General features: G+C 42.3%; 1 protein-coding gene across 2 annotated transcripts; it reads right to left on the reverse strand.

The window, feature by feature from the left end:
• Positions 1 to 5: 5 nt before the first annotated feature.
• LOC114775313 (protein eva-1 homolog A-like) lies at positions 6 to 23,584 on the reverse strand. Of its 2 annotated transcripts, XM_028966484.1 has the most exons (5): positions 12,778 to 12,793; positions 12,331 to 12,444; positions 2,723 to 2,863; positions 872 to 1,039; positions 6 to 468 (listed from the first exon to the last, which is right to left on the reverse strand). In XM_028966484.1, coding segments are annotated over exons 2-5 (714 nt in total). In that variant the 5' UTR covers positions 12,332 to 12,444; positions 12,778 to 12,793; the 3' UTR covers positions 6 to 64. The 2 variants fall into 2 exon arrangements, with proteins under 2 accessions (XP_028822317.1, XP_028822319.1); XM_028966486.1 differs by lacking the exons at positions 12,331 to 12,444; positions 12,778 to 12,793 and adding an exon at positions 23,455 to 23,584.
• Between the last annotated feature and the right edge of the window lie 869 nt (positions 23,585 to 24,453).

Genomic DNA, 24,453 nt, shown 5'->3' on the forward strand with positions numbered 1-24,453 from the left:
CCCCTGGTGCCCCGCACCCCACCTCTGCCCCGCCACCGGCACACTAGCTGCTTGCCGCGAGCGGTCAGTAGTAGCGGTTGAGGCTCCGCGTGCCGGGGACGTCAGGCTGGCCGTTCATCCAGATCTCGCGGATGATTCGCTCGCGCTCCTCCAGCCTCTGAGCGCGCTCCAGCTCTTCGGCAGAGGTGAAGACGTTGGTGTTGAGCGTGCGCTCAAAGCGCCTGCGTCGCCGTGCCGACAGGTCCGACCCGGTGTCCCAGTCCGAGTCGTCCGAGTCGCTGGTGTCGCTGTCTGAGTCGGCTGGGCGGCGCTGGTGTTTGGGGGCGGGGCGTCGCTGTCGCTGGCCCTGGCCGCGCGAGGGCTTGCAGTCCATCCGACAGGAGATCTGCACCACCAGGGTGAAGAGTGTGAGGAAGAGGCCCAGACACACGCCGCACATGAAGAACAGAGCAGTGCGCTCCGGGTGTGCTGAGGAGGCAAAGATGCGCACAGACGTGAAATCGAGAAAATATAAAACCGAGAATGTCACGGACGTTGTCAGATAATATCTGTTGTCAGGTGTCAGATATTATCATCTGAGCCTGAACAAGTGACGAATAAAAGGGCAAAGAGAGGGGAAAGAGGGACACTTCAACTTCTACGTTTGAAAAAAATACGCTCAGTGTGGAAAGATCCATCCATCACTGGAACTTTCATAACTGATTTATTGATCTTTATTGAACACATTGGATTAGTGGAGATTTGTTTCCCGTCTACACAGTTTTATCTGTAAGCTCGTTCTTTTAGACCAATAACAAATATACAATGTGCTTTGGGTGGATATTTTATTATACTAAGGTCTTCATTACAATGGGAGATCATTTTGACCCACCTGCAATAAATGTATAGGCTGCCAAGCCATTGCTTATGAGACCCATTTTGGAGTTGAGGGCTGTTGCATTCATCTCCAGGGGCCAGAGTGGCCTCTCCTCCACTCCTTCTGGCTCGCTCCTCTCCTTCTCTGACGCAGAGTCGATTTCCCTCCCTCTCTTCTTCTTCCCTGCAGGACACCAAGAGACACAAGTTAGGCACTGAAAAATGTCAGAGATGGAGGAAGGATTTTGTGTGAGTTAATGTCTCGTAGTGTACATATTTACTCATTATTTACCAGAATCAACTCAGACTCAAGATGACTGCAATTTTGGAAAGGGCCGGACATTTCTGCTCGGTACATAAACAAAATCTCACATTGGCGAATTACAGGCTAGCTGTGACGCCCATGCTATCCAAACATTATATGTTGACTTGAGTAGTTCCACCATAATTTGGGGTTTTCGGTCCCTGCCTGCTTATCTGTATTTCATTTGTGTTTATTCCCAACAAACTCTCATATCGTCTCTGTGTTTACACAGGACTAATTCAACTTTGGACAAATTATAGTGTCATTTATAGTTGCTGAATGTTGCATTTAAAATATACCCATTAGTCATTCTCAAATGAGAGATTGGGGAAATTAGTGGAAATACACATCACAATATACATATGTATCTACACCTCATTCTAGCTTGTTTTCATAGTTCTGGTAAATCCAGGTGAGGTTCTGATGATTTTTTACTGCACATGTTACATTTCATTCATTCATCACATGCTTCATCCAAAGTAACTTACAGTAGTAGTTATAGTGGCGGCTTTTTTTCTAAAATGCATTAAAGAAGGCATCAATACCAAGCCTAATTATTGTTTAATTATCTTATTGTTTGAATTTGTCATAGCCTATCTGAGCAACACTGCTTCCCGTGGCCTGTCATGGCTGCCCACTGCTCACCAAGGGCACATTTCGTTTTGTGCACTGTGTGCTGTTCTGCAGTGTATCACAGTGATAGTCACTTCACTTTCACTATTTTCAATTCCAAATTTGTTTAGATTTTTTTCCACCACTGAGAATGAATCTGTGAATAAAAATTTAAGAACCTTATTCTGATATATTTAAACTGCCAACACTGTTGCTGAACGCTGGTATAGAATAATCCCATTAACCAGTAAAGGATGTGTTTTATAATAAGATAGTGCACAGAAGAGTCCTAAAAGAGTTACAGAATAAAAATGATTTCCTAGGATCAGCCATTAGTGAGCTGTAACAGACAGCAACCTAGAGAGAAGGGGAGAGACTGTAATTGCAGGAAGGGCAAGGTGGGTGGTGGTTGGGCGGTAAATGTTAGCACCTGGAAACACAAAAGCGGGTGAACCAGCAACAAGACGTTGTCCCAAAACCAAATAAAATTAATTTTATCTCATATGGATTAGCTGCTTGAACTTGCTGCCCCACTATCGCAAAGGATGCTTTGTGCGCACACAGCCAACATTAGATACAGCCACTAAACTTTTTTCTCTCTAAATATCTATTACAAAACCGCCCAATCTGGCAACACTTCTCCCTTCATCCTCCATCCGCCTTTGTCTTCGTTTCTCATACTAGAAATATAACCTCTGCAATTCACAAGTTACAAGCAAGAGGAGGCCGTTTGACCCACTGAGCTTGTTTGGAGATTAAAGAATGAACGTGTATTAAAACGTGGCAAAATTTGAAATAATGTTGAAATCATTTTAGTCATCTCCGGACCATGTCTGCTCCCAAACCAAACATGCAGATAGATTGTAGATGCTTTGTAGGTGCTTGTTGATGAAATAGCGAATCTGGTATTCGCAACCGTCTCCAGTCTGGTATTGTGTTGCAGCCACTCACCTGGCACAGTATCAGCTGTCACTGGTGTGCTGCCATCAGGGGGGGCACTGTCACCCACCACGTTTGGGTCATGGGCCGGTGGGGGGGCCGGAGGGTACACAGGGCGATCGGTGATTGAGTCCTGTAGCAGCTTTTTTGGCACTGCAGATGGAGAAAAGATGGAGAGAGACTTGCATGATTCATCCATGATTCACAGTGGCGAGTGACACAGCGATTCCCGAAAACCTCGCTCTTTCTGCCGGTCTTCTCAGTCACTGCTGCTTCCTGTGAGTCATGAAGTCGCAATGGCACAGAAGTCCCAGAATGCTCTACAGGGTCAACAGTCACAACTTCCTCTCTGATACTGGCTGTGCCGGCTGTCGCCATGTTGGCAAGCAGAAAAACTGCCAAAATCAGTGCAGCACTCAACATTCACTAACAGTTGGAAAGTCTGCTCACAGAGACAAAGCAAAAACGGGCCATTTGCTCAAATTTCCCAAAGCCTTTTTAGGCAGCACTCCAAACCCCGAAAACCGGAGAAACTGCCAATACACACAAAAAAAAATCCATTATGTTCTCTCCCAACAAAACAATGACTGAAGTGCTGATTTATTAAATCGTAATTGCAGTCTAACCAGACTACAGTACATGTAGTAGTAAGAAACCAAACACTAAATCTGTTCGTGAGCATAAGAATCTGTGGAAATTAAATATGAAACGAGTATGATAAATCATTTATATGAATATTAATTAAAATTAGAAATAAAGAAAGGAAGACTCAAGATTTATTGCCAAGTACGTTCTCACATAAATTGTCATTTGCTGGATGGTGTTGAAACAGGTAAATAAATAAAAAAAAAAGATATATTATTTTTAAAGTACAGAAATACACATACGAGGGACCAATGTCCAATTCAACGACAGAAAGAAAATTGGCGTCTTTTACACCCTCATCAGACTGACACACTAATCATGGGGTCTCCTGCTGTCTGCTTTTGCCCCTGCCGGTCAGCCCCCCACAATGCCCCCGGGGTGATTAGAGGCCGCTGATTGGGGCTAAATGGAGGCACATGTGGTGGCCGGTCAGAGCAGCGGGTGGGGGGATGCCATTCCTGCAACGCCCTGCAAGTTTTGCCAGAGCAGCCGCAGGACAAAGGCCTTTAACTGTATGAGCTTAGAGGTAACACAAGTGCAACGCAAGTGGTGGGAGAGAGCAAGTCTGAGGGCCAGCATGTAGCCATCAGATCTTTAATGAGAAAAAGTCACAAAGAGTTTAGCAACTGATTCCTCCAAAAGAATGAATTTGGAACTTGAAATGAAACTCCACATTGGCAATGTGTATGTGTGTATTTTAACAGGCACACACACACACACACACACAGGAATCTGAGCTCCAGCCTTGTGCTTCACAGGGTCCCGCTGAGCCCCCAAAATTTGAAATAAGTGGCCATTTCCAGTCCTTAGGAGTGTACATTTACATTTACATTTACGGCATTTGGCAGACGCCCTTATCCAGAGCGACTTACAACGTGCTTTCAAGTTATGCAGACAAGTTATGCAGAGTGTATGCAGACAAAGGAGGAGGGATAAATCGGTAGGTATGGGGAGGCCGAGAGGGTGTGTGTCTGTGTGTTTTATAGGCTAGCGATAAAGTGTGTGAAGAACAAAAAGAGGTGGAGTGCTCTGTGTGAGTGTGTGTGTAAACTACATTCACTCATAAAACATCATACTCATGTTAATGGGCATTTAATGCAATGGCCATTTTATAAAAAATATAATTGCCGTTGATTACTACAGGCTAGGGGTAGGGTTTTGAATTAAGCATAGAAAATTCTTGTTGTGTGTGTAAATCTCTGTGTGTGTGTGTGTGTGTGTGTGTGTGGGTGAATATGTATGTAGTAATGTTGCTAATGTCAGAGCTTTGGCTGACAGCGTATGGCTTCAATCAGTGCCCAGGTGGGAGGAGCTTCATCAAAAGCCTGCGACTGCACCAAGCCTCAAAAGCACACATCCTACAAATAGAAAAATGGTGTCTAAATGAAAGTCAGGGGGGTGGAGTGTGTGTGGAGTGGGGTTGACCCAAGTTGAAGGCACCAAACTAGGCTTTATTTAGTTACATCTGTATTTCAGCCAAGTGAACGTTTGTGCTGCAACTGCTTCTATTCTGCAGACTGGCTGCAGAATTGCAGAAAGGGCGAGAAAAGCATAAGTATAAGAGCTGGGGGGACGTGGTGTTTTTATTGCCCCCAGTGGTGGAGTCACCTCTGCACGTTCTTGCTGTCGCAGGCATGATTAACACACTCCGTGTGTTACAGAGTGTGTATGAGTGCGATTATGTGTGTACAAGTTTGTGTAGAGGTTTTCCAATAGGGTAACCTGAGTGTCACGCTGGACTTGATTTAAACTGCAGGCTTTACTGTGTTTTTCTTTGATATTTTTATAGAATGGCATGAAGCCATTTTGGGGGGGATTGGGGACCAGTTAAGGGAGAAGAAGAGAGATGGAGAAGTAATGTGAAGATCACACTCGACCAGTGTGTTTTCGTCAGAGCAATGCCTTGCCTTGTGTTTTTAGTGCATTTGTGTAAGCAGTAGCCGAATTAGACATCAATTTTTTCCCATTTTTGACATTAACAGAGTAATGGATACCATACATCCACATGCAGTAATCACTGAGCTGCTACCAGCACTCACATTCAAGTTCTTACTCATGGTTCACATGTAACACAAAACAGATTTGAAACAGAACAATGAAGTGTCCCTGTTACTTTTAAAGAGCAATATGTAGAATGCAGTCACTACTTAAAATGTTTACATTTTTTTCACAATCCTGTATGTAGATCAGTAATAACAGGATGGTAAGAACAGTCCGGCACTACCACCAAAATCTTCTCAGTCCACCCAAGAGTCCAAACAAACGCGTGCTTGTTTCGTAGAATAAATTCCTTCAAGAAGTTCCTGATGTATATCATGTTATTAAATGTGTCTGTGTGTCGTGTCGTGCGTCACCCCCAACTTCCTGGTAAGTCCCAATCCAGTAGTGTGCACTTCATGTACCTGTCTCTCACTTCCGGGTTGTGGATCCCTTATCACGTTCCCTTCCCAGTGCCCTTCAGCACGAATTACAATCCCCACGGTGAAATGAGTGTCAGGTGTGGCCTGTTTTGCCTCATCCGCTCCTCTATTTATGCCTGTGTGATCCGGAGATCTACAGAGCAGTTATCCAACATGAATCAATGTGGCTCTCCATACCGGTTTGTGACATGACATTTGATCGATTGAGTCCAAGACCAATTGAGACCATTACCAATTAATTGACCAATTGAGTCCATGCTGACAATCTACTAGTGAGCACAAGATGATTCAAGTAAAGATTCAATTAGAATTGATTGTATGTGGATGTAAGACTAAACACATCACAGATTAACAAAGAGATGTACGAATGCAACTGACCAAACTGAAATAAACCTTAAACCACCATTCTAGTCAATGCCTAAACAATGACCTGTCTCAACCACTTAAGCATTCACATGACCACAGACACACCCACACAGTGCATGTGGGTTTATCCGGACGGCAGCCACAGTGATGCATTTTTGGCTTAAATACATTTGTGTGTTTAGGTACAGGAACATGTTAGTGAAAGTGATTAGTTGCCACATGTGACACACCACAGAACAGCGCTCAGTGCACACAATGAAATGTGGTCTCTGCATGAGGGAGCAGTGGGCAGCCATGACAGGCGCCCGGGGAGAAGTGTGTGGGGATGGTGCTCAGTGGAACCTCAGTGGCACCTTGTCGATTCAGGATTCGACAACCTTCCAATTATGGGTCCATTTCCTTACCCACTAGGAGACCACTGCCTTTATATGAGTAAAGTGAAATAGCAGATAGCCTGTAGCAAACAGAATCACATGAAATTTAATGATGGACATTATTTCTTTATCGGGAGAATGCAGTTCAATGACTGAATGAGTTCATTTTACGAACTCAAAACAGAGCACCACTTCACCCCTACAGCTGGAGGAATTTGTGGGTGTGACAGCCATAGGCAATTAGTGTCCACTAATAATTGTGGCTGTCATTACATCACACGCACAAAATAAACACAAGCAGTGTTGCCAGATCTTTGCCAGATGCCAAACCAAACATGCAGATGGATTGTCAGCGCTTTTATAAAAACTACAGAATCTACAGACTTGGAAAAATACATACGTAAGAATAAATCCCTGGTATTCAATAATAAAGGACGAGTATGCTTGCCTGCACATGCAAAAGATAAACTAAACATTTGCCAGTTTGTGTAAATACTGCTGCTTTTGTACCATCCTGACAAACCTTTTATTCAGTTTTCAATGTAGGTTATCCTATTTTTAAAAAATGCTTTAAAAATAGCCTAGTGTGATGTACAGTTGTGTGTATGGAGCAACAACTGTGCTATTAATTTTTTTTTTAGAATGACAGGTGCATACAATGCACACAATTCAAGATTTAGGTGTAAGGACTACCTACGCGAAACACGTGTGAGTATTGAGTAGTAGAACAAGAATGCAAAGTATATTACACAGTGTTGAATCGCTTCAGAAGTTTGTAAAAATGCCAAACTGAATAAAGGGCCTTAGGATTGTTCTGAATATAAAATAGCCACACTACCAGAACCTTGTCTCTATAAGGAGTGGGTTTATTTAAAGTAATTGCACACAGGGTCAAGGGTGGGGGCTGCAGACAGACTTCTGTCATCGGCCTGGTCTGTAGTGTGTGGGTGACCTGTTTTACAGAGCATCTTTGCAGTATCTCTTGACGGTCGCAAACAGTGTACTTGACAAAGAAAGTCGGAAGGAACAAAGGTTGGGCTCAGACCTCATGTTCTTTAATCTTTTTGCGCTTGTTAATAAATCCAACACACAGATGAGGAGTTTGTGTCTGTTTGTGTGATATGTATGCCAGGCCAAATGCATTACAAGACCAGCCAATTCTCTTCCTTTAAAGAATGCGGCTTCTAAACCAAGTCGGCCACAAAATAAACTCAGGAATGAAGCAGATGAAAAAAAAGAGAGAAGTCAGAATACATCCGGATCCAAAAGGATTTTGGCTAAAGGTTTGGCATTTTGTTTTCTTTCAGGAGGCTTTTAAACATTTATTATAGATCAATAGTTTTGTTAAACAGGTTCTCTGGGATTCTTTCAGAGATATTACTTTTGAAGGAAAGCTGGGAGAGGTCATTTTCCCAAAAACAAAATCCAATGCTAACCATAAGCCTACACTAGAGACCACTATAACCAATATCAGGTGAACAGAGAAGCATTAACAAGAGTAAAATCAAGGAATATTCAGCAAGCGTTGAACTCCAAAAAGCTTACATACTGAGCAGATATTTCATGGACATACTTGGGACTCTGAAACTGATTTTAAAAGAAAATCGGGTGATCAGGCCTCATAGTCATAACGATGACAAAGCATGGGAAAGATTAATACAATTCCTTCACACAGTCAAAGTCAACTTTATCGTCATCTCTCATATGCAAGTACACAGAGAGATTGGAAATAAGACACAAAACATAACATGACAAAGGACATTGTGCACCTACCCATAATGAAATGCAGGGTGATAGTAGTAGTAGTAGTAGTGATATGACATGATATGATAATAATAACACAGTAGTGTGACTTAGTGAGAGAGTAACGAGCAAGGTGCAATACTTCAATTAAAAGTGCAGAAAGCAGTACTGTTTTTCAGTGTGTAATGTGCAGTTTGCGGATGATTTATGGCATCAGGTGAGTCGAGGTGGATGATCCTGGGGTTACTGTATTGAGGAGCCTGACAGCCTGGGGGTAAAAGCTGTTACTCAACCTGGCAGACCTGGCTCTGATGATGCAAGAGTGTGAAAAGTCCATGTGAGGGGTGAGCACGATACCAGACAGTGATGCAGCTGGTCAGGATGCTCTCGATGGTGCTTCTGTAGAATGTGGTGAGGATCTCGCCAGTTTCAGCCTCCACAGGACATGTAGCCTCTCTTGAGCTTTCTTGATCAGTGAGGTGGTGTTGACTGTCCACGTTAGTACCTCAGTGATGTGTATACCCAGGGCCTTGCCTCTTTACAATTTCCACTGCTGAACCATCTATGATGAGTGGGCTGTGGGCAAGAAGTCCACAATGATCTCCTTTGTCTTATCGACATTCAGAGACAGATTGTTGTTGTGGCACCATGCAGACAGTCGTTCCACCTCCACTCATCCCTGATTATCAGTTCCAGCACACACATCATCCGCAAATTTGATGTGCAGTCGTGAGTCAGCAGGGTGAAGAGCAGGGGACTGAGCATCACTGTGGTGCTTCTGTGCTCAGTCTCATGATATAGGATATGTTGCCACCAATCCGAACTGCCTGGGGCCTGTCTGATAGAAAGTCCAGAGAGTGGTGTTCAGGCCAAGCCCACACAGTTTCACAACCGGCTTTTGAGAGATGACTGTGTTGAAGACATAGCTGAAGTCTATGAATATCTTCCTGAAACAAATCAGGAACTAAGGAGAGGTGAACTTAATTATCTAGTCCGCGTGTCAATAACCAAGAACAAAACAATTGGCAGTACAATACAATCTAAAAAGTAAAAAATTCTGATGTCCTACAGCATCAGAATTCAGAACCACTGGTCTAAACTAAAGGAATACCACTGGATGCCTTTTTTGAACCCTCACTGTGGTGGTTTACCATCTTGGCCACACACCTCCAAGGCATTTAGTTTGAATAACAGCTCCAGCTGGCATTCCTCTGGGTTGTCTATTTTCAACCGTCCAACAGACTCAAAATTACCTGTAGATGTGAGTGAATGGTGCCCCGCCCTGTTTGAATGATCCAGAATGATACTATATTAACCATTACAAGATAGACCAGACTGACTACAAAACATGCTAGACTGTACAATCATCACTGGACTGAACCATCTGTAGATTGATGATTGTTAAATCTGCCAAAATCTCAAACACACAAATAACTCCAACCCACAAAAAGCAGCCTAGACCAGCAGCTGAAAAGATTATTTCCCAGAACAGCTGTATAGCCAGAAGCCAGAAAAACAGGCAAACTGAATTAGATTAGGAGGCATTATAAATTCTTGATAGACTTGATTTATTACGAAAGTACAGAGATGAACGGCAGGCAGGGACAAAAGGGAGCCATGCCTCTTCCTGGAGTCACTGGATGACAATTACTCATATGTACAGTAAGTACAACTTTTTTTTAAAAGTGGCTAATGACTTTTCTGCATGGAAGAGGGAAACATCACAGACGCAAGACAGGCGCCCTCCTACGCTGCATACCAAACAAGGCTTGCGTTTACCTCATCTGCAGCCACTTTCAGTAAAGCAATGAGAGATGCTATCAGGCGCTCTGACTTTTAGGCTGAGACTGTGCCATAATGAAACTGTTCTCCAGCTGTAATGAAATCAGAATGGATGGTTGGATTGTGAACTGATTAAGTTAAGAACCAACGGCTATCAGCCCCTTCAAATGTGTTTGTGGAAGCACTCATTTGAGAGCCAGACTGTATTAATAATGTATCATGAATAGAAGATTAAAAGATAGTGGCAGTTAAACCAGTTTATACTTTCTCTCTCTCTCTCTCTCTCTCTCTCTCTCTCTCTCTCTCTCACACACACACACACACACACACACTCTTAAACATGAACTTAGGACATAGTTTTACTTCAGAAATATGAGGTCTACCAAAAATGCAAGGAATTACAGCATAGTTTGGAGGCTTTTGGCACAGCGGGTGAAACAATTGCAGAATGTCTCTGTGACTGAGGCTAAAAAAAGTCTGAATTATCAAGTCTTGGATGAATGTTTATGTGACCCTGCGCTCATGATTGCACAGTGCGGTATGAGCCACAGAGACTAGCAGTCTGAGATCTATACCAAAACCAACCATCGCACATCTACATCAGCTTTGCTCTGCTTGTAGTCTGAGAAAAAGAGGAAGAGAATCCATCCTCACCCAAAAGCATACCCCCATCACCAGGGTTCTGCAAGAATATGAACAGTGTTCACTGAACATTTTTTGTTGAACATTAAACAGAACAAATAATCTTACAGAAAAATAAATGTGCATAGAGCTCATGATTGTGAGCACTACACTACTATCGTGATTATGCTGCATGGTACATGATCTGCAATGGAGGTCGGATGAGAATGGATTCTGTGCATGGGGTGATTTGTGTGTCTTGGTAAATAATTATGCATAATTATGAAGTGAAGTGATTGTCATTGTGAATCACAGCAAGCACAACACATGATGACACAATGAAATGTGTCTTCTGTATTTAACCCATCACCCTTAGTGAGCAGTGGGCAGCCCTGAAAGATGTGGGCACCGGGGAGATGTGTGGGGACATACTTAGACAATGAGTACCACTTTTCTAAGGGACATAACAGCAGTCAGGGTTCTTACAAAAGAATTTCCATGACTTTTTAATTACTCTAAGGCAAATTTTCGTGAAATGTGGGGGAAAAAAATCACAGAAAAATCTAACAGAAAATTGTTAAACTAACCCTGAAAAGCTTCATCAACAGTGTTCAGGTAAGCCCAAGCTCGAGTAAAATGGCCCAATCATGTTTCGGCATAGATCAGCTATAATTAACTTTATTTTTAAAAGGAGACACGAGTATGGAATATGGAAGCAATGCATGCAGCACCACGTAAAGCAAGCAAAGATACTATAGAGCTGCGCTAGTTTTAAAAATTTCAATGACTTTTCCATGACTTTATATGTTTATTTCAAATTCTAAAACTTTTCGTATTCAAAACCCTGAGCAGTAGTACCTAGGCCACTTCCAACCATGTAATTTTGCAGTAACAGCCATCTTAAGAATAAATTGGATAGATCCAGAATTAATTAGATTTTTTTTTTTTGGTGCAAAGTTGTCTGGTTATATCTGAAGCCTGCAACCTTTAACTGGCAACACCCCTCTGCTGGACCTGGCACTGCTTAATGCTGTCAGATGAATTCAGTTATGATGGTCAAAACCATCCACCGCCCCCACTAACAAAAACAGAATTGCCCTGAGGGGAAAGTCCAGTTCTGGTTACAGGCTAACCCACGATCAAACAATTTTAGGAACATCTTGAGCAAGTCTAATCTTTATTCTAACTCAAGACATTGAGAAACTGAACCCCTAAAGAATCTCAGTTGCTTAAAGCAGAACCCGTTTAACTAGGGCTGTCAATGTATTTAAAAATCATGACTAATTTACTGCATGTTGCAATAAATTCTAATGAATTATTTAAACTAAAACTTGCTATAATGCATATTTTAAGGGTTAGTGTGAGAACGAGGCTCAGATGGGCAGTGACAGGGAGATAACCTGGTATTTTTAATAATAAAAGCAAATGTGCTAAAACTGCTTTAAACCAAGTCACAAGGTACTGTGTGTATTTAAATACACACAGTATAAATAAATAAATAAATAAATAAGTAAGTAAGTGGTTTGACCGACTCTCGTTGCTCCTGAAAAAAAGATGAGTCTAGACAATGTTGGATCAGGGACAAATCCAGATCTTCACCAGACAGCTTGCCATTAATCTTGTTACAACAATTATACTTCACATCTTCATTCACTGACTCATGACTCACTTCAATAACCAAGGTTCAGCAATCTGGGTCACGAGTGCCAGAGCCTATCTGTCATGACTGCCGTCCCACCACCGAGCCCACAGGAGGCACACAGACGCCCGACGGGACGGCCACCTGGAAGCAGATGAGGACAGTGTCGGCACCTCATATAGAACACTGGTGGCCATCTTGGACACCGCCCGCTTGTTGTTGCTTGCATTATTCCCAGATTGACTTTGCCTGTACCTCAACGCTTCTCTTTGGATAACCTTGGATAACCTGCCGAACCCTTGCTCTGTCCCTGACCATTCTCAAGCATCGCCTTCTGACACACCTGCCGCTACATTCCACGTTCCACTACAGGTACACCACAGTAACCCCAATCCCCTGTCCTATAGCATGCGGAGCCGATCTCTGAACTGCAACGCGCCCCAGTGTGATCCCTCTCTCAGCCTCGCTCCCCCTCACCTGCTGTCACCCTCCTGCTCTTCAAGCGCCGACGTCCCACTTCCCCAAGTCCTCCTGTTTCTCCTCCAAGTCCTGTTATGTCTATAAGTGCGCCCCGTCACACCATCCTACATCATCATGATCACACTCATACTTCCCAGCCAGGTTGAGTCATTGATTCAGTGTTCATGCCTTTGGATTGTGGAGGAAACCCATGTCAAGATAGTCACTCCATCTCTTCTTCATCCTTTGTTAAAAGAAAGCTAATATGTATTTTCCTTCAATCTCTTTCCTCTAAATCTTTCTTCAGAAATGGTTCAGCTGGACTGAAGCCACTATTGTCATATGTCAAATTCTGTACCAAAATAAAATGTAGATGTTATACAGATGTGCCACTGCTAATCAGTGGAGCATGAGACAAATTAAACCAGTTTATGCTTTTGCGAAGTTTGAGACACATTTGTGTAGGATCGCATCAAAATATCTTGAATAAAGACCACATTTTAAAAGCACCGAGGTGGTCCTGAGCACTGCTAGGTGGGAATGTTAATCTTTAACTCAAAGTTTTCCCCATTCTAAAAAAAATGTATAAATATATTTGCATTCCTCCACCGCTGTGTAACCGAATAGTGTCTCTCTTTACGTGCACTTTTACTGCCGCCATTATCAGCACACTGTACATTTTTATGCATTCTTTACACTGCTACAACGGCTACTTCATATACATACAGAGGTGTTGCCTTTGGAACAGATGGGGCAGATAGGCAGGGGTTCACAGCGCCATGCCCGGGATGTGGCATTCTCAAACAGGCCTCGAGTTACTTAAAGGGCACCCAGATGTGTCCCAGGCCAGCAGAAAAGACACAAAAACCTACCAAAGAAGGAAAGAAGAGGAGAGAGAAAGCAAGAGAGAAAAAGGGGGAGGCTCCTCACTTCTTATTTCCATCTCTGTGTGGGATCTGGCTTCACATCAGTAAATCTGAGGTCTTTGGGACCTTTAAATAAAATAAACCAAAGACGATTACAGTGGTTATTTAAAACACAGGTTGTGTAAAACACACACAGACCTCCGTAAGTCTACAGACAGCTTCAGGAAAGACAGATTTACAATCCTAAAGGAATCTGTGTGACAATAAAAGGCCAGCTCTCCTCTGTGCTGATGAAGGAGAACCTCCACAGTTCCCCTCCAGTCTGCTTTTTTTCTCAGGCATTACGCAACCCAGTCCAGACTGGTGCTGTTCCTAAAGTTTCTGTGGCTTTCTGTGCAGCTCAGTGCCAACTACATTCAGATGATCAGACCTTTAGTCAGGAACCAAAAAGAAGCAACGCATCAGGCCTGCCGGTCCAGGAATACAGTAATAATACAGTTATCCTGAGACATATACAAATCACCTACTTAGAAAAACCTTAAAAGAAAAGAACACAGAGTTAGATTACCTAGCACAAGTGGTGTTACTCGAAAACACAACATCAGCATTTAATCTCTTTATCAAACAATGAAACTGGGCTTCAAACTGTGCAGGAAAAAATGATATAACAGAGAATAGGAAAAAGAGATGAGGTCACTCCTCCAGTGAGCCTGTCAGAAGAGACATAGTGCCAACTAACAAAGACCACGTTCAGTGACTCATTCCACCTGATTAGCCCCAAACTGAGATCAGGCTGAACAGCATCATGACAACCGGGTGCAATATCTCTACACGATGCATGAATCTATGCCCCTTACAGTCAGCGTCATGTAGTGAAAATGCAAGTTTCTTTTAAAACAACACAGCTCTATATCAGAGGTGGCCCAAGTTTTTATGGGATTTATGGCCCACCAACCATCTCGATAACACCAACGCAAATTTTATGTATGCATGCATGTATGTATGTATTTATTTATAAAAAGAATGGATGGAATGGATGAAGCGCACTTGGTGAGTTTTGCAGGACTGGTAGGTAGATTTGCAGATCATCTGCATACAGACATTATGGTGACAAAGTATTGCCCCAGCAACAGCATGTACAGAGATAATAGAACAGGGCCCAAGGTGGATCCCTGAGGCATGCCGGAAGGTCAGAGGGGCTTTAATGGAGGAGAGGTCATTAATCGTAACTGAGAAAGTTCTGTTTGTAAGGTAAGAGCTGAACCACTGCAGCACAGCTATTTCAGAAGGACTAACTGGTCAACAGTATCAAATGCAACAGTGAGATCCAGCATCACTAGCAGCATAAGTTTCTTTAGATTCAAGCGACAAGAGGATGCCGTTCCGGACCTTAAACTGTGGCTGCTCAATTATAGCAAATCATAGTGACTATTATTTTGGCTAACACAGAGTCCCAGATTATGTAAAAATTTTAATGAATCACAATGCAATTACTATACTTACTTAAAAATTACTAAGGTTTTTAAGGTACAAAAACCTAAACGTTTGAGCAATAAATAACAATGGATTGTATTTATGTTATGACAAATATCTATATGGTTTATTGGAAAAATAATTCACCTGGATCAGTTTTCAATTAACAGGTATGCCATGTCAAGAGTTAATTCCTTGCTTTCCTGATATGTTTGATATCAATTGCGTTGCTACAAAGATTTATAAAGTAAATAGACCTGTATGACCAAATAGACCATATTATGGCAAGAATCACTTTATGTTAAGCAAAACAACGGTCCATCATTCCTTTAAGTCAGGAAGATCAGTCATCCCATCTGGTTTGTGCTAAGTGGCACCAATAACAGGACAATGACCCCCAAACACACCTCCAGGCTATGTAAGGGTTATTTGACTCAGAAAGAAAGTGATGGAGTGCTGTATCAGAAGACCTGGCACCCACAATCCCCTGGCCTAAACCCAATTAAGACGGTTTGGGATGAGTTGCACTGCAGAGTGAATGTAAAGCAGCCAACAAATGCTCAGCATCCTGGGAATTTCTTCAAGACAGCTGAAAAAGCATTCTAGGTGACAACCTCATGAGGATGACTGAGAGAATGCCGAAATGTGCAAAGCTGTCATCAAAGCAAAAGGTGGCTACTTTATTTCTCATTTGTTTAACACTTTTCTTGTGTTGGTGATGGCTGGCAGCTAGTTCCAGTTTTATCTGCTCCTGCTTTGGTGTGGATAAAAGGGAATCCCTTGGATGAACATGTAGTCGGCAAACTGCAATCAACCTCATGCCAGCACCCTGGCCGGACATTATTCTGTCTGTTTTGTGCCTCCAACTTATCTCTCTCTCTCTCTCTCTCTCTCTCTCTCTCTCTCTCTCTCTCTCTCTCTCTCTCTCTCTCTCTCTTCACCCACAGAGAGCATGAACAGGCATTGACTAAGTGCGAGGAAAACACAGAAGGCACTGAGCACAAATACCCCCACCTTCAGGAGGACACGTACCCCACCAACTATTCATTTTGCACTTTAGTACATAAATATACAGCCTTTCTGGGAGTGTTGATCCTTCCAAAACGTCTGTGGTTTTTCCTCTTATTGCCACCCATATGACATCTGGTGGAGAATGTGGGTATAGTGGAAAATACAGAATTGAGCAGATTGGCAGAACTTACTAAACAAAACAGTGCAGCAACGTATTATGACCTGCAGCCACCGGAGGTGACTGCTACATACGATCCCTCCCTTAAACAGTCCAGATCACTGGGTAGTAGTCTGGGTAGTAGTGGGTAAGGAAACGGACCTGTAATCAGAAGATTGCTGGTTTGACTTCCGAACCACCAAGGTGCCACTCAAGTGCCACTTAGCAAAGCACCATCCCCACACACTGCTCCCCGGGCGCCTGCCATGGCTACTCACTAAGGGTGAAGGTTAAAAGCACAGGGCACATTTTGTAGTGTCACATTGTGCTGAGCTTGCTGTGCTTCAATGATAATCACTTCACTTTCACAATGTTCCATGAGCTCATGGTTACAAATGAAAGGATGGATGCAGCCTTAAACCAGACCTGCAGTGTGAGACCTGAAAAACCTCAACTTGCCCTGTAGAAAGAGCTTGTTGAACCCCATGGAACAGACACCGGCACAGACACCGGAGTGGACGCTAGAGCAGATGTCAGAGCAACCTCACATGAAAGGGGTAAAGGTTTCACTACCCTGATGATGTTCCCATGCCAATGTACACTGATGCATTGATAAGGGGATGCAAATTGAAATCACAAACCCCTGCAGGTCCCAGTCTATATCGAAAGATGCCCCTGACTCCCATCCATGGAAACATCCAGGAGGTTTTGAGTGTTACATCACCATCTCATTTACAGTATTTATCAGACGCCCTTATCCAGAGCGACTTACAGTCAGTAGTTACAGGGACAGTCTCCCTGGAGCAACTTAGGGTTAAGTGTCCTGCTCAGGGACACTACTACCATCTCCAGCCTGGCAGGGACATGGGACATGCAGATTGGGGTATTGCCGGGGCTCCCATTCCACCTCTTACTGGGCCAAGACTTTTCAGGCTGCGGGGAAAAGGGTCAATACTACAAACATTGTCAGTAACAACATCCTGGACTGGCAAGGATGATGGTGTCAAAGTCCGATGGTACATACCACCTGCATGGTTAATCATGGTTGGACCTCACCAAAGGCTACGGACCGGTGCTGCTAACAGTGGGCACTGTTAGTATTGTACTCTCCAATTTGGCTTGCATAGAGCCCAGGTCACCCTCCAGTGAGGGTGGTATGGTCTGAGCAACTTTACAGGCTGCAAAATATCTTAAAAGCTTAGTTAACTGCCAAACCCAATGCTACCTGGGATACAAGATTGGGAATGGAGACCCCAACCTGAAAAGACCCAGGCAATCCAGGAGGCCCCACGTCCCATTACGAAGACTTACATGTGCTTTACTATGGTTGGCAGGGTTTTCTTCTGTCTTTTCTTCCCTGTCAGTCCCCCTCTCTGACAAAACAAAGAAAGGGTGCCCAGAGAAGATCACATGAGATGAAGTGGTGGAGCAGGCATTCCGGGCACTGATGACTAGCCCAGACCCCAAATTTGAAATAAATAATTGTCCTCTCCTGGCCATTGGCACACTGGTGTGGGGGCTCTAAGCAGTTTCTTAGTTCACTTATACTGGCTCTGCTACAACAGCTACAAAATTTACTTCTCCTTTAACCTACAGGATGCAATATTTACGGTCTTCTAGGGAAGCAAACCAACATGCCTGGGTGGTCCTGAGCAATGGCCAGGATTTAGTAGTGAAAACCACATATAATGTAACCGCAAAGTTGCCACACAGACATGCTTTTGATTAGTCTTCATTCAGTCTTCAAAATTGCAAACTATAAAATGCATTCTTCCATATATAAATTTCATATACAGTGTGCTCTAGCCATGAATTCGCCGCAACCTGTGGATGAACCTACTTTAATGTCAGGTTCTATACTAATGAACATATTTTAAAAACATCATGAATTTGTGATGTTAGGTGATGGTTAGGGAATTTGGTAGAATTTATTGGCCTATAACCTACACAGTTTTCAGGATATTAAAAGCGCAGCCTGTTTAATAGCTGTTGCTTGATCCAACTGGCAGCTTCTTGAAGAATGATTGGTGGAGTCAGCTTTAATCATTTGTGACAAAGCATATAGTCTTCCCTGGACTCAATTTAGGGTCAACTCCAAATGATGTGGGAGGAGAGGGGGAGGATGAAGATACATATCCAGGCCTCATAAAAAAGGTGACTGCTAATTTCTTAAAGTTAAAATATGGTGATCGTTAAACTACTGAGGCAGGAAAAACTCAAAACACGTGTTTACACTACAATAAAAAAAGACTCATCTGTTTGAAGCAATGATTGTTTCTTTTTACAGAAGCCGACTCTTGCAAATCTGCATGTGTTACATTAACATGAATATAACTAAACGTATAATAGTCATTGCTTAAATTTAACATTAAGTTTAACACAACATTAACATGTCTTGACAGGATTTTTGATCAATTTCATGTTATTTTAATGGACAAAACAATTGTTTTCGATATGTATTTTGGTAAAATATGCACTTTACAAAATATAGACTTACATCTATAATATACAAAATATTGACTATATGATCAGTCATCCCAGCTTTCTGTTTTCCTCTTTTATGTTCCCCTTTCCACTATGCTTTACATAGTGCAAATATGTTGTTTCTTTCAAAACAAAGTAATGCAATGGGAACAGGGCTTTGGCATCTACACTGGTAAAAATAAGATGTAGTGACACATTTTACTGTCTGCTTGGTAAGTCTTGCTTCATATGTTTGTGTTTGTATGTGTATGATAGGACAACCTGACATTTCGTTAAAGTGGTGACACATTTTGATCGTTCTCATAAAACTCTATTAAGAAAGACTTAATTAGGATTTTTTTTTTTTTTTGGCTTTCAGTTATTGAACGAAAGAAAGAGTTTAGAGAAAGCCTGTGTGAGATACGCTGTGTTTCTCAGTGGCCAGGAACCCAGAGAAAGATCCATTTTCATCAGTGAGGTTTTAAGAGCCAAATAAAACTCCAAGGCCTCTAGTGAATTGGGGTCATTGACATATTGCATGGCCAGTCTTCTTTTTAACCTATGGAATTAAATGTAACACGCTGCCGCTCATAAATACGGCAACTCATTAACATAGGCTTGAGCTCAATGCACAACTATATTACTATACCACTGTGAGTGTGAGCGCTTCATTCTGAGGCAGGTGTTTATAAAAGCAGAAATTCCGGTCAGTTTTACATGGAAGGCAAACACATTTCATTTCTAGAAAAGCCAAAGGAATTTAAACAAATAAAGAAAAATGGCATTATTATGGCAAAGCAATAATATAAACAGTGCGTGTTCAAACCTCATTGTGGATTATCCCTTACATATGCCCTGATTTCTAAAGCTCTTCAAACCTCCTTTGCCTGTGGTGAGTATGGCTTCAGGCATTTGTGAAAGAAGCTAGTGGAGGCTTGTTGAACCCCAAGGCCATGAATTTTACCCTAGACCTCTGCCAAGGGTGAAATGCTGCAGCTCTTCATACTCTTATTCCACATTTAACATCAATGTAGGTTTGACTTTGTTACAAGCCACGCGCCCTCCATTCTTGAAAAGCTTTTATACGGAAAATGTGTTTTGAAACACTTGTTGCTCCTAACCCATACTCCACCTTTGACCTTTATGAGATCATATCTACTTGATATGAGCCTGTGTGGAAACTGCAGATCTGCAGCTGGAAGGAAGCTAGGAGTGTCTGTCATCAACATCTGTTCCCATTATCAGCTGGCAGTGTAATAGCAAAAGGGTAAAACCACCAAAAAAAAGGAAGAAAGAACAGCAAAAGCATCAGGAAGAAAGATATAGAGTCTACATGACTTATTTGCTGAAAGGTAGAGTATGAATGGAATTGGAATGTTTTCAGCAAAATGTGCATGTGTGCATGCACGAGTGTCTTTTTCATTAATGGACTGTAAATGCTAACAACCAACCAAACTCTGCTGAACACAAAACCAGTTATCACGCAATAATGGAACATGTTATTAACCATTGAAACATATTTGAATTAGGGCCAGTAAAACCAAATAATCCCACATTTTGCAACAAATAATTTGCAATTAATCATGATTAATTCTTAAAACAAAAATTTCGGCCTGCCTCTCAGACATATCGGCATGGATGTCTGAGCGACACCTCCAACTCAACCTATCCAAAACCGAGATTCTGATCTTTCGGGCAACAATTCTCCTCAGCAAAACCTTTCAATTCAAATTGGATCGCTATTGTTAACACCCACGGCATCTGCAAAAAGCCTTGGGGTTTGGATAGATAACAAACTGAGTTTGAACCATCATGTTGCTGCGATCTCCAGATCCTGCAGGTTCACTCTCTACAACATTCGCAAGATTCGGCCTTTTCTCTCACAACAGGCTACGCAGCTCCTCGTCCAGGCAATGGTCATCTCCAAACTCGACTACTGTAACTCTCTCCTGGCTGGAGCCTCTGCAGTCACCATAAAACCACTCCAGATGGTCCAAAATATGGCAGCCCGTCTCATCTTCAATCAGCCAAAATACACCCATGTTACACCTCTTCTTACCTCCCTCCACTGGCTCCCGGTAGCTGCTCGCATTGAGTTCAAATCCTTGATGCTTGCCTACAGGGCTGTAAATGGAACTGCACCCTCCTACATCAACACACTACTACCTAGATACACTCCTACACGCTCTCTCAGATCGGCAAACGAAAGGAGACTAAAAATTCCTTCTTCACGGGGTCTCCGATTCCAATCATCTCTGTTCTCCGTTGTTGTCCCTGGCTGGTGGAACAACCTGCCCTCCTCCACACGACTAGCCGAGACTATCACCACTTTTAAGAAGAAGGTGAAAACCCTCTTATTCCAAAAATATTACAGACAAATTTAACACATACACATGCATACACATTGAACAAACAAATACAAAATGTATAAATACATTATAATTTTTCTTAGTCTAGCACCCAACACTCTCCGAGCATGCTCTTCAATGACAAGTCTAAGCCTTATCAGGGCTCTTAGTTTGTATACTTGATATTCTATAGAAATCGAACGAGAATTGCTGGTGTCTTCCCATTGTAAGTCGCTTTGGATAAAAGCGTCTGCCAAATAAAGTAAAGTAAAGTAAAGTAAAGTAAAACTAAAGCTTTAGAGGCTCAGATAGTAGTCAGTTAATTGTCTTTTTTTCTTCTTCAATAAAAAACCCTATATGCAGAAAATACAATTTTATGCAAATTACATTTGTTTTCCTTAGTTGTTTATTTTTGTCATTATTGTCACTGCTTTCTTCCATTAATGACATGTATTAGTGACTAGCACATAGATAACTCTTGTGGGTAGTGAAAAAAGGGGTTTTGCCCTAATCGCCTAAAGGTGGATCATCTGTGAACCCATGTTGTCTCTGCCTGGTAAACATCTAGTATGTGTAAGGTGTTTAGGTCTCTCTGCAAAAGGGTCAACATTTTAGTTACGGTGCAAACAGCTGAATAACCTGCCTCCCAGCTCCACCCAAAGCGCGCTGACACTCACACTGCCGTCATCGGCATTACCATAACCACGCAGCCTAATTTACTCAGTGACAAACAATGCTCTGCTTGTGATTTTAGTTAGTTAGGGGGGGAAGAAGCATGGTTAGAGACACAGGGTTTAACAGGAAACAGGACCATTGCCACAGCAAGCAGACGCTCTGCTGGGACTTGTCACACACGTTTATGAGTCATTGCTGAGACTTTTTTTTGTTGTTGACCAGCTCTATTGTCTGGTCAAAGTGCAAAGCCATTGTCTAGACTGTGAGACTCTGGCCCAAAACAAATTGCGATAAGAGCTATATCTTTAACTGAAATAAATACAAGGTTACCTTTAATGATGTTTGCACGTGTGTCGTATTGGCACAGACAGGTCTAATTCATCCTGAATGAAGGAGTAGCAATAAGTGAAAGCTACAAATCATCAGGCTCCTCCCATTTCAAACAGCCAGTATTTTAAAAAAGCTGACAATTGGGTTTTGGTCACAGGGGGCGGAGCATATATTGCCATGCTATAGCTGCCATCTTTCCACAGGTTCCTATTAAGGATTCTTTATGTCAACGGTTTCCTCCCTTATGAAGCCTTAGACTTTTTACACCCCTGGATGAAAAAAAGCTAATTATCCAATATGCTGGTTCTCCAACCGTTTTAACCTAGGGCTAGAAAACAGGTCACATTCCTTAGAATGCCAGCTGGGATTTGAACATGTAACCCCAGCTGTAAAACACCTCAGCCAATTACATTCTTCACCTTTATTGCGGTGAACATGACGGGGTGGTTAGCCTGATTTGTGTTCTTAAAAGATTGAACCTAAATGTAACATTAAACAGTTTTCTTGTTTCAATGAACAGCAGAAATCTAACCAGCCGTTTTAAAATAATAGAGCCCCAGGATCCCTTTGAAGGCAATGAAGATGATTACTGTTCAAGGAATGAAGATCTTCTGTTCTTCTCTTATTTTCTGCCATTCTCCTAGTTTTTATGAACTTTACACACACACAACACCTTGCACCTGCCCATGCGCACAAATACACACTCCTGCACAGAGTAATGGGGTCTTTCTAGAGAATGTGTTGACATTTTAAACCGACATTTTTTGTATACATACCAGCACAAAATACTTAAATAGGCCAACATGTGTTTTAGTTTGCATGTATGTATGACTGGTTAGAGGCCATGCAACTGACGGTTGGCTTAGAACAGACAATTAAATGCATCTGGACAAACACACACAACTCGTACTAGCAGCATCAACACAAACTCACTTTCTGACAGCCCTCAATTATCAGCAGGATGTAATGTAGGCACAGAAAGCACATTTTTAACTGTTAGAAAATTCTATAATATGCTACATACTGTGCCTGTATCAATACCATTAATGAAATTATTATATACAATAATAATTCTAACAATAAGTACACCTGCGCAAAACATTATATACAAACATTTACACACAATATAACTGCTCTAAATTTAGAATCAGTGCATTTGCATTATTGGTTGCCCCATGCTCCCTTTCACCATGTTATAGCATAATTAAATGGAAACCTCAAAACATATGCAATTGTACAACATTGCACACTCCCCTAGCATGAGCACACACACTCACAACACACACACACACTTAACATCAGCATCACTTACAGAGTGAGAGGTGAACTAATGAGAGTCATGAATTGATGGGGAAACAAAAAACACACTTACATAGACATTGTGGATGGAATTGTCCTAAAACTTGCTGATCCCTTTTCTTCTTCCTTTTCCCCTTTATCTTCTTCTTATGTTTCTATGGGTTTTCCGAGCAGTATCGAAATAAGAAAACTTCAGACGATGGAAGTGGATACAAATTGCCTGGGTATGAAAGTGGGAGGTAGTCCAGACAGGCACAAAAGTAGAGTATGGGGGGGTGAAGGAATGCCTCTTTAGAAGGTATGCTTGTCTTACAGCTACCACCCCCAAAACACTGCAGGCGTACGCGACTCTCATCGAAAAACTCAAACTTTCCTTCCCCCCTTGTCTCTTCTCGCTCACGTCCCAAGAGCTGCTTTAAAGTTTTCCTGTTCGTACACGAAGAAAAGTGGGCAGAAGGAAAAAAGAGAGGAGAGAGAGGGAGAGAGCAAAGCTCCAAACGCAACTGTCCAACTGCGTATGGCAAGCAACGTGAACTCGAAAGTGAGAGAGGCTGATAGAGGAGGGAGGGAGGGAGGGGGCGTGGGCAGCAGAGAGAGAGAGAGAGAGGGAGAGAGAGAGAGAGAGAAAGCGTGTGTTTATGTAGAACAGTGAAGCAGAATCAAAGCACAGGGCAAAAAGACAGGAAGTGACACAGGAATTTCATTCAGCCCTGCGACTCGGAATGGGACCTCCCCAACGCTCTGCCCCCACCGCCACCTCTGTCGGCAAAGGAAGGAGATTGTGCAGGAAATTGTCCTCCTGGGTTGGAATCGGAGTACTACTATGCGTCAAATTGAGAGTAGAAGATTTGTACTACATATGCTCAGTCATATCCTGGCAAAACAAAAAGGCGTGAAAGTGTCAGAGAGAAAAATACACTGATTCCTGTGCCAATATATGCCTTTTATAACCTCATCGTGTACAATGTAGATTCCCTTTTCAACGTATAATTTATGATTGATGAAAAAAAGGTTGATTGAAAGTTGATTGTTCAACCTATAGCAATAATTGACCATCATTTAACGCTGAATG

Source organism: Denticeps clupeoides, unplaced genomic scaffold (genome assembly GCF_900700375.1).
Source record: "Denticeps clupeoides unplaced genomic scaffold, fDenClu1.1, whole genome shotgun sequence".
Classification (NCBI taxonomy): Eukaryota; Metazoa; Chordata; class Actinopteri; order Clupeiformes; family Denticipitidae; genus Denticeps; species Denticeps clupeoides.

Bases quoted from the DNA above. Each gene is read 5' to 3' on its own strand.
- LOC114775313 (XM_028966484.1), bottom strand. The intron at 1,040-2,722 runs GTGAGTGGCTGC...GGTGTCCTGCAG, and splicing joins GACAGCTGATACTGTGCCAG to GGAAGAAGAAGAGAGGGAGG. The intron at 469-871 runs GTGGGTCAAAAT...TTGCCTCCTCAG, and splicing joins AGCCTATACATTTATTGCAG to CACACCCGGAGCGCACTGCT.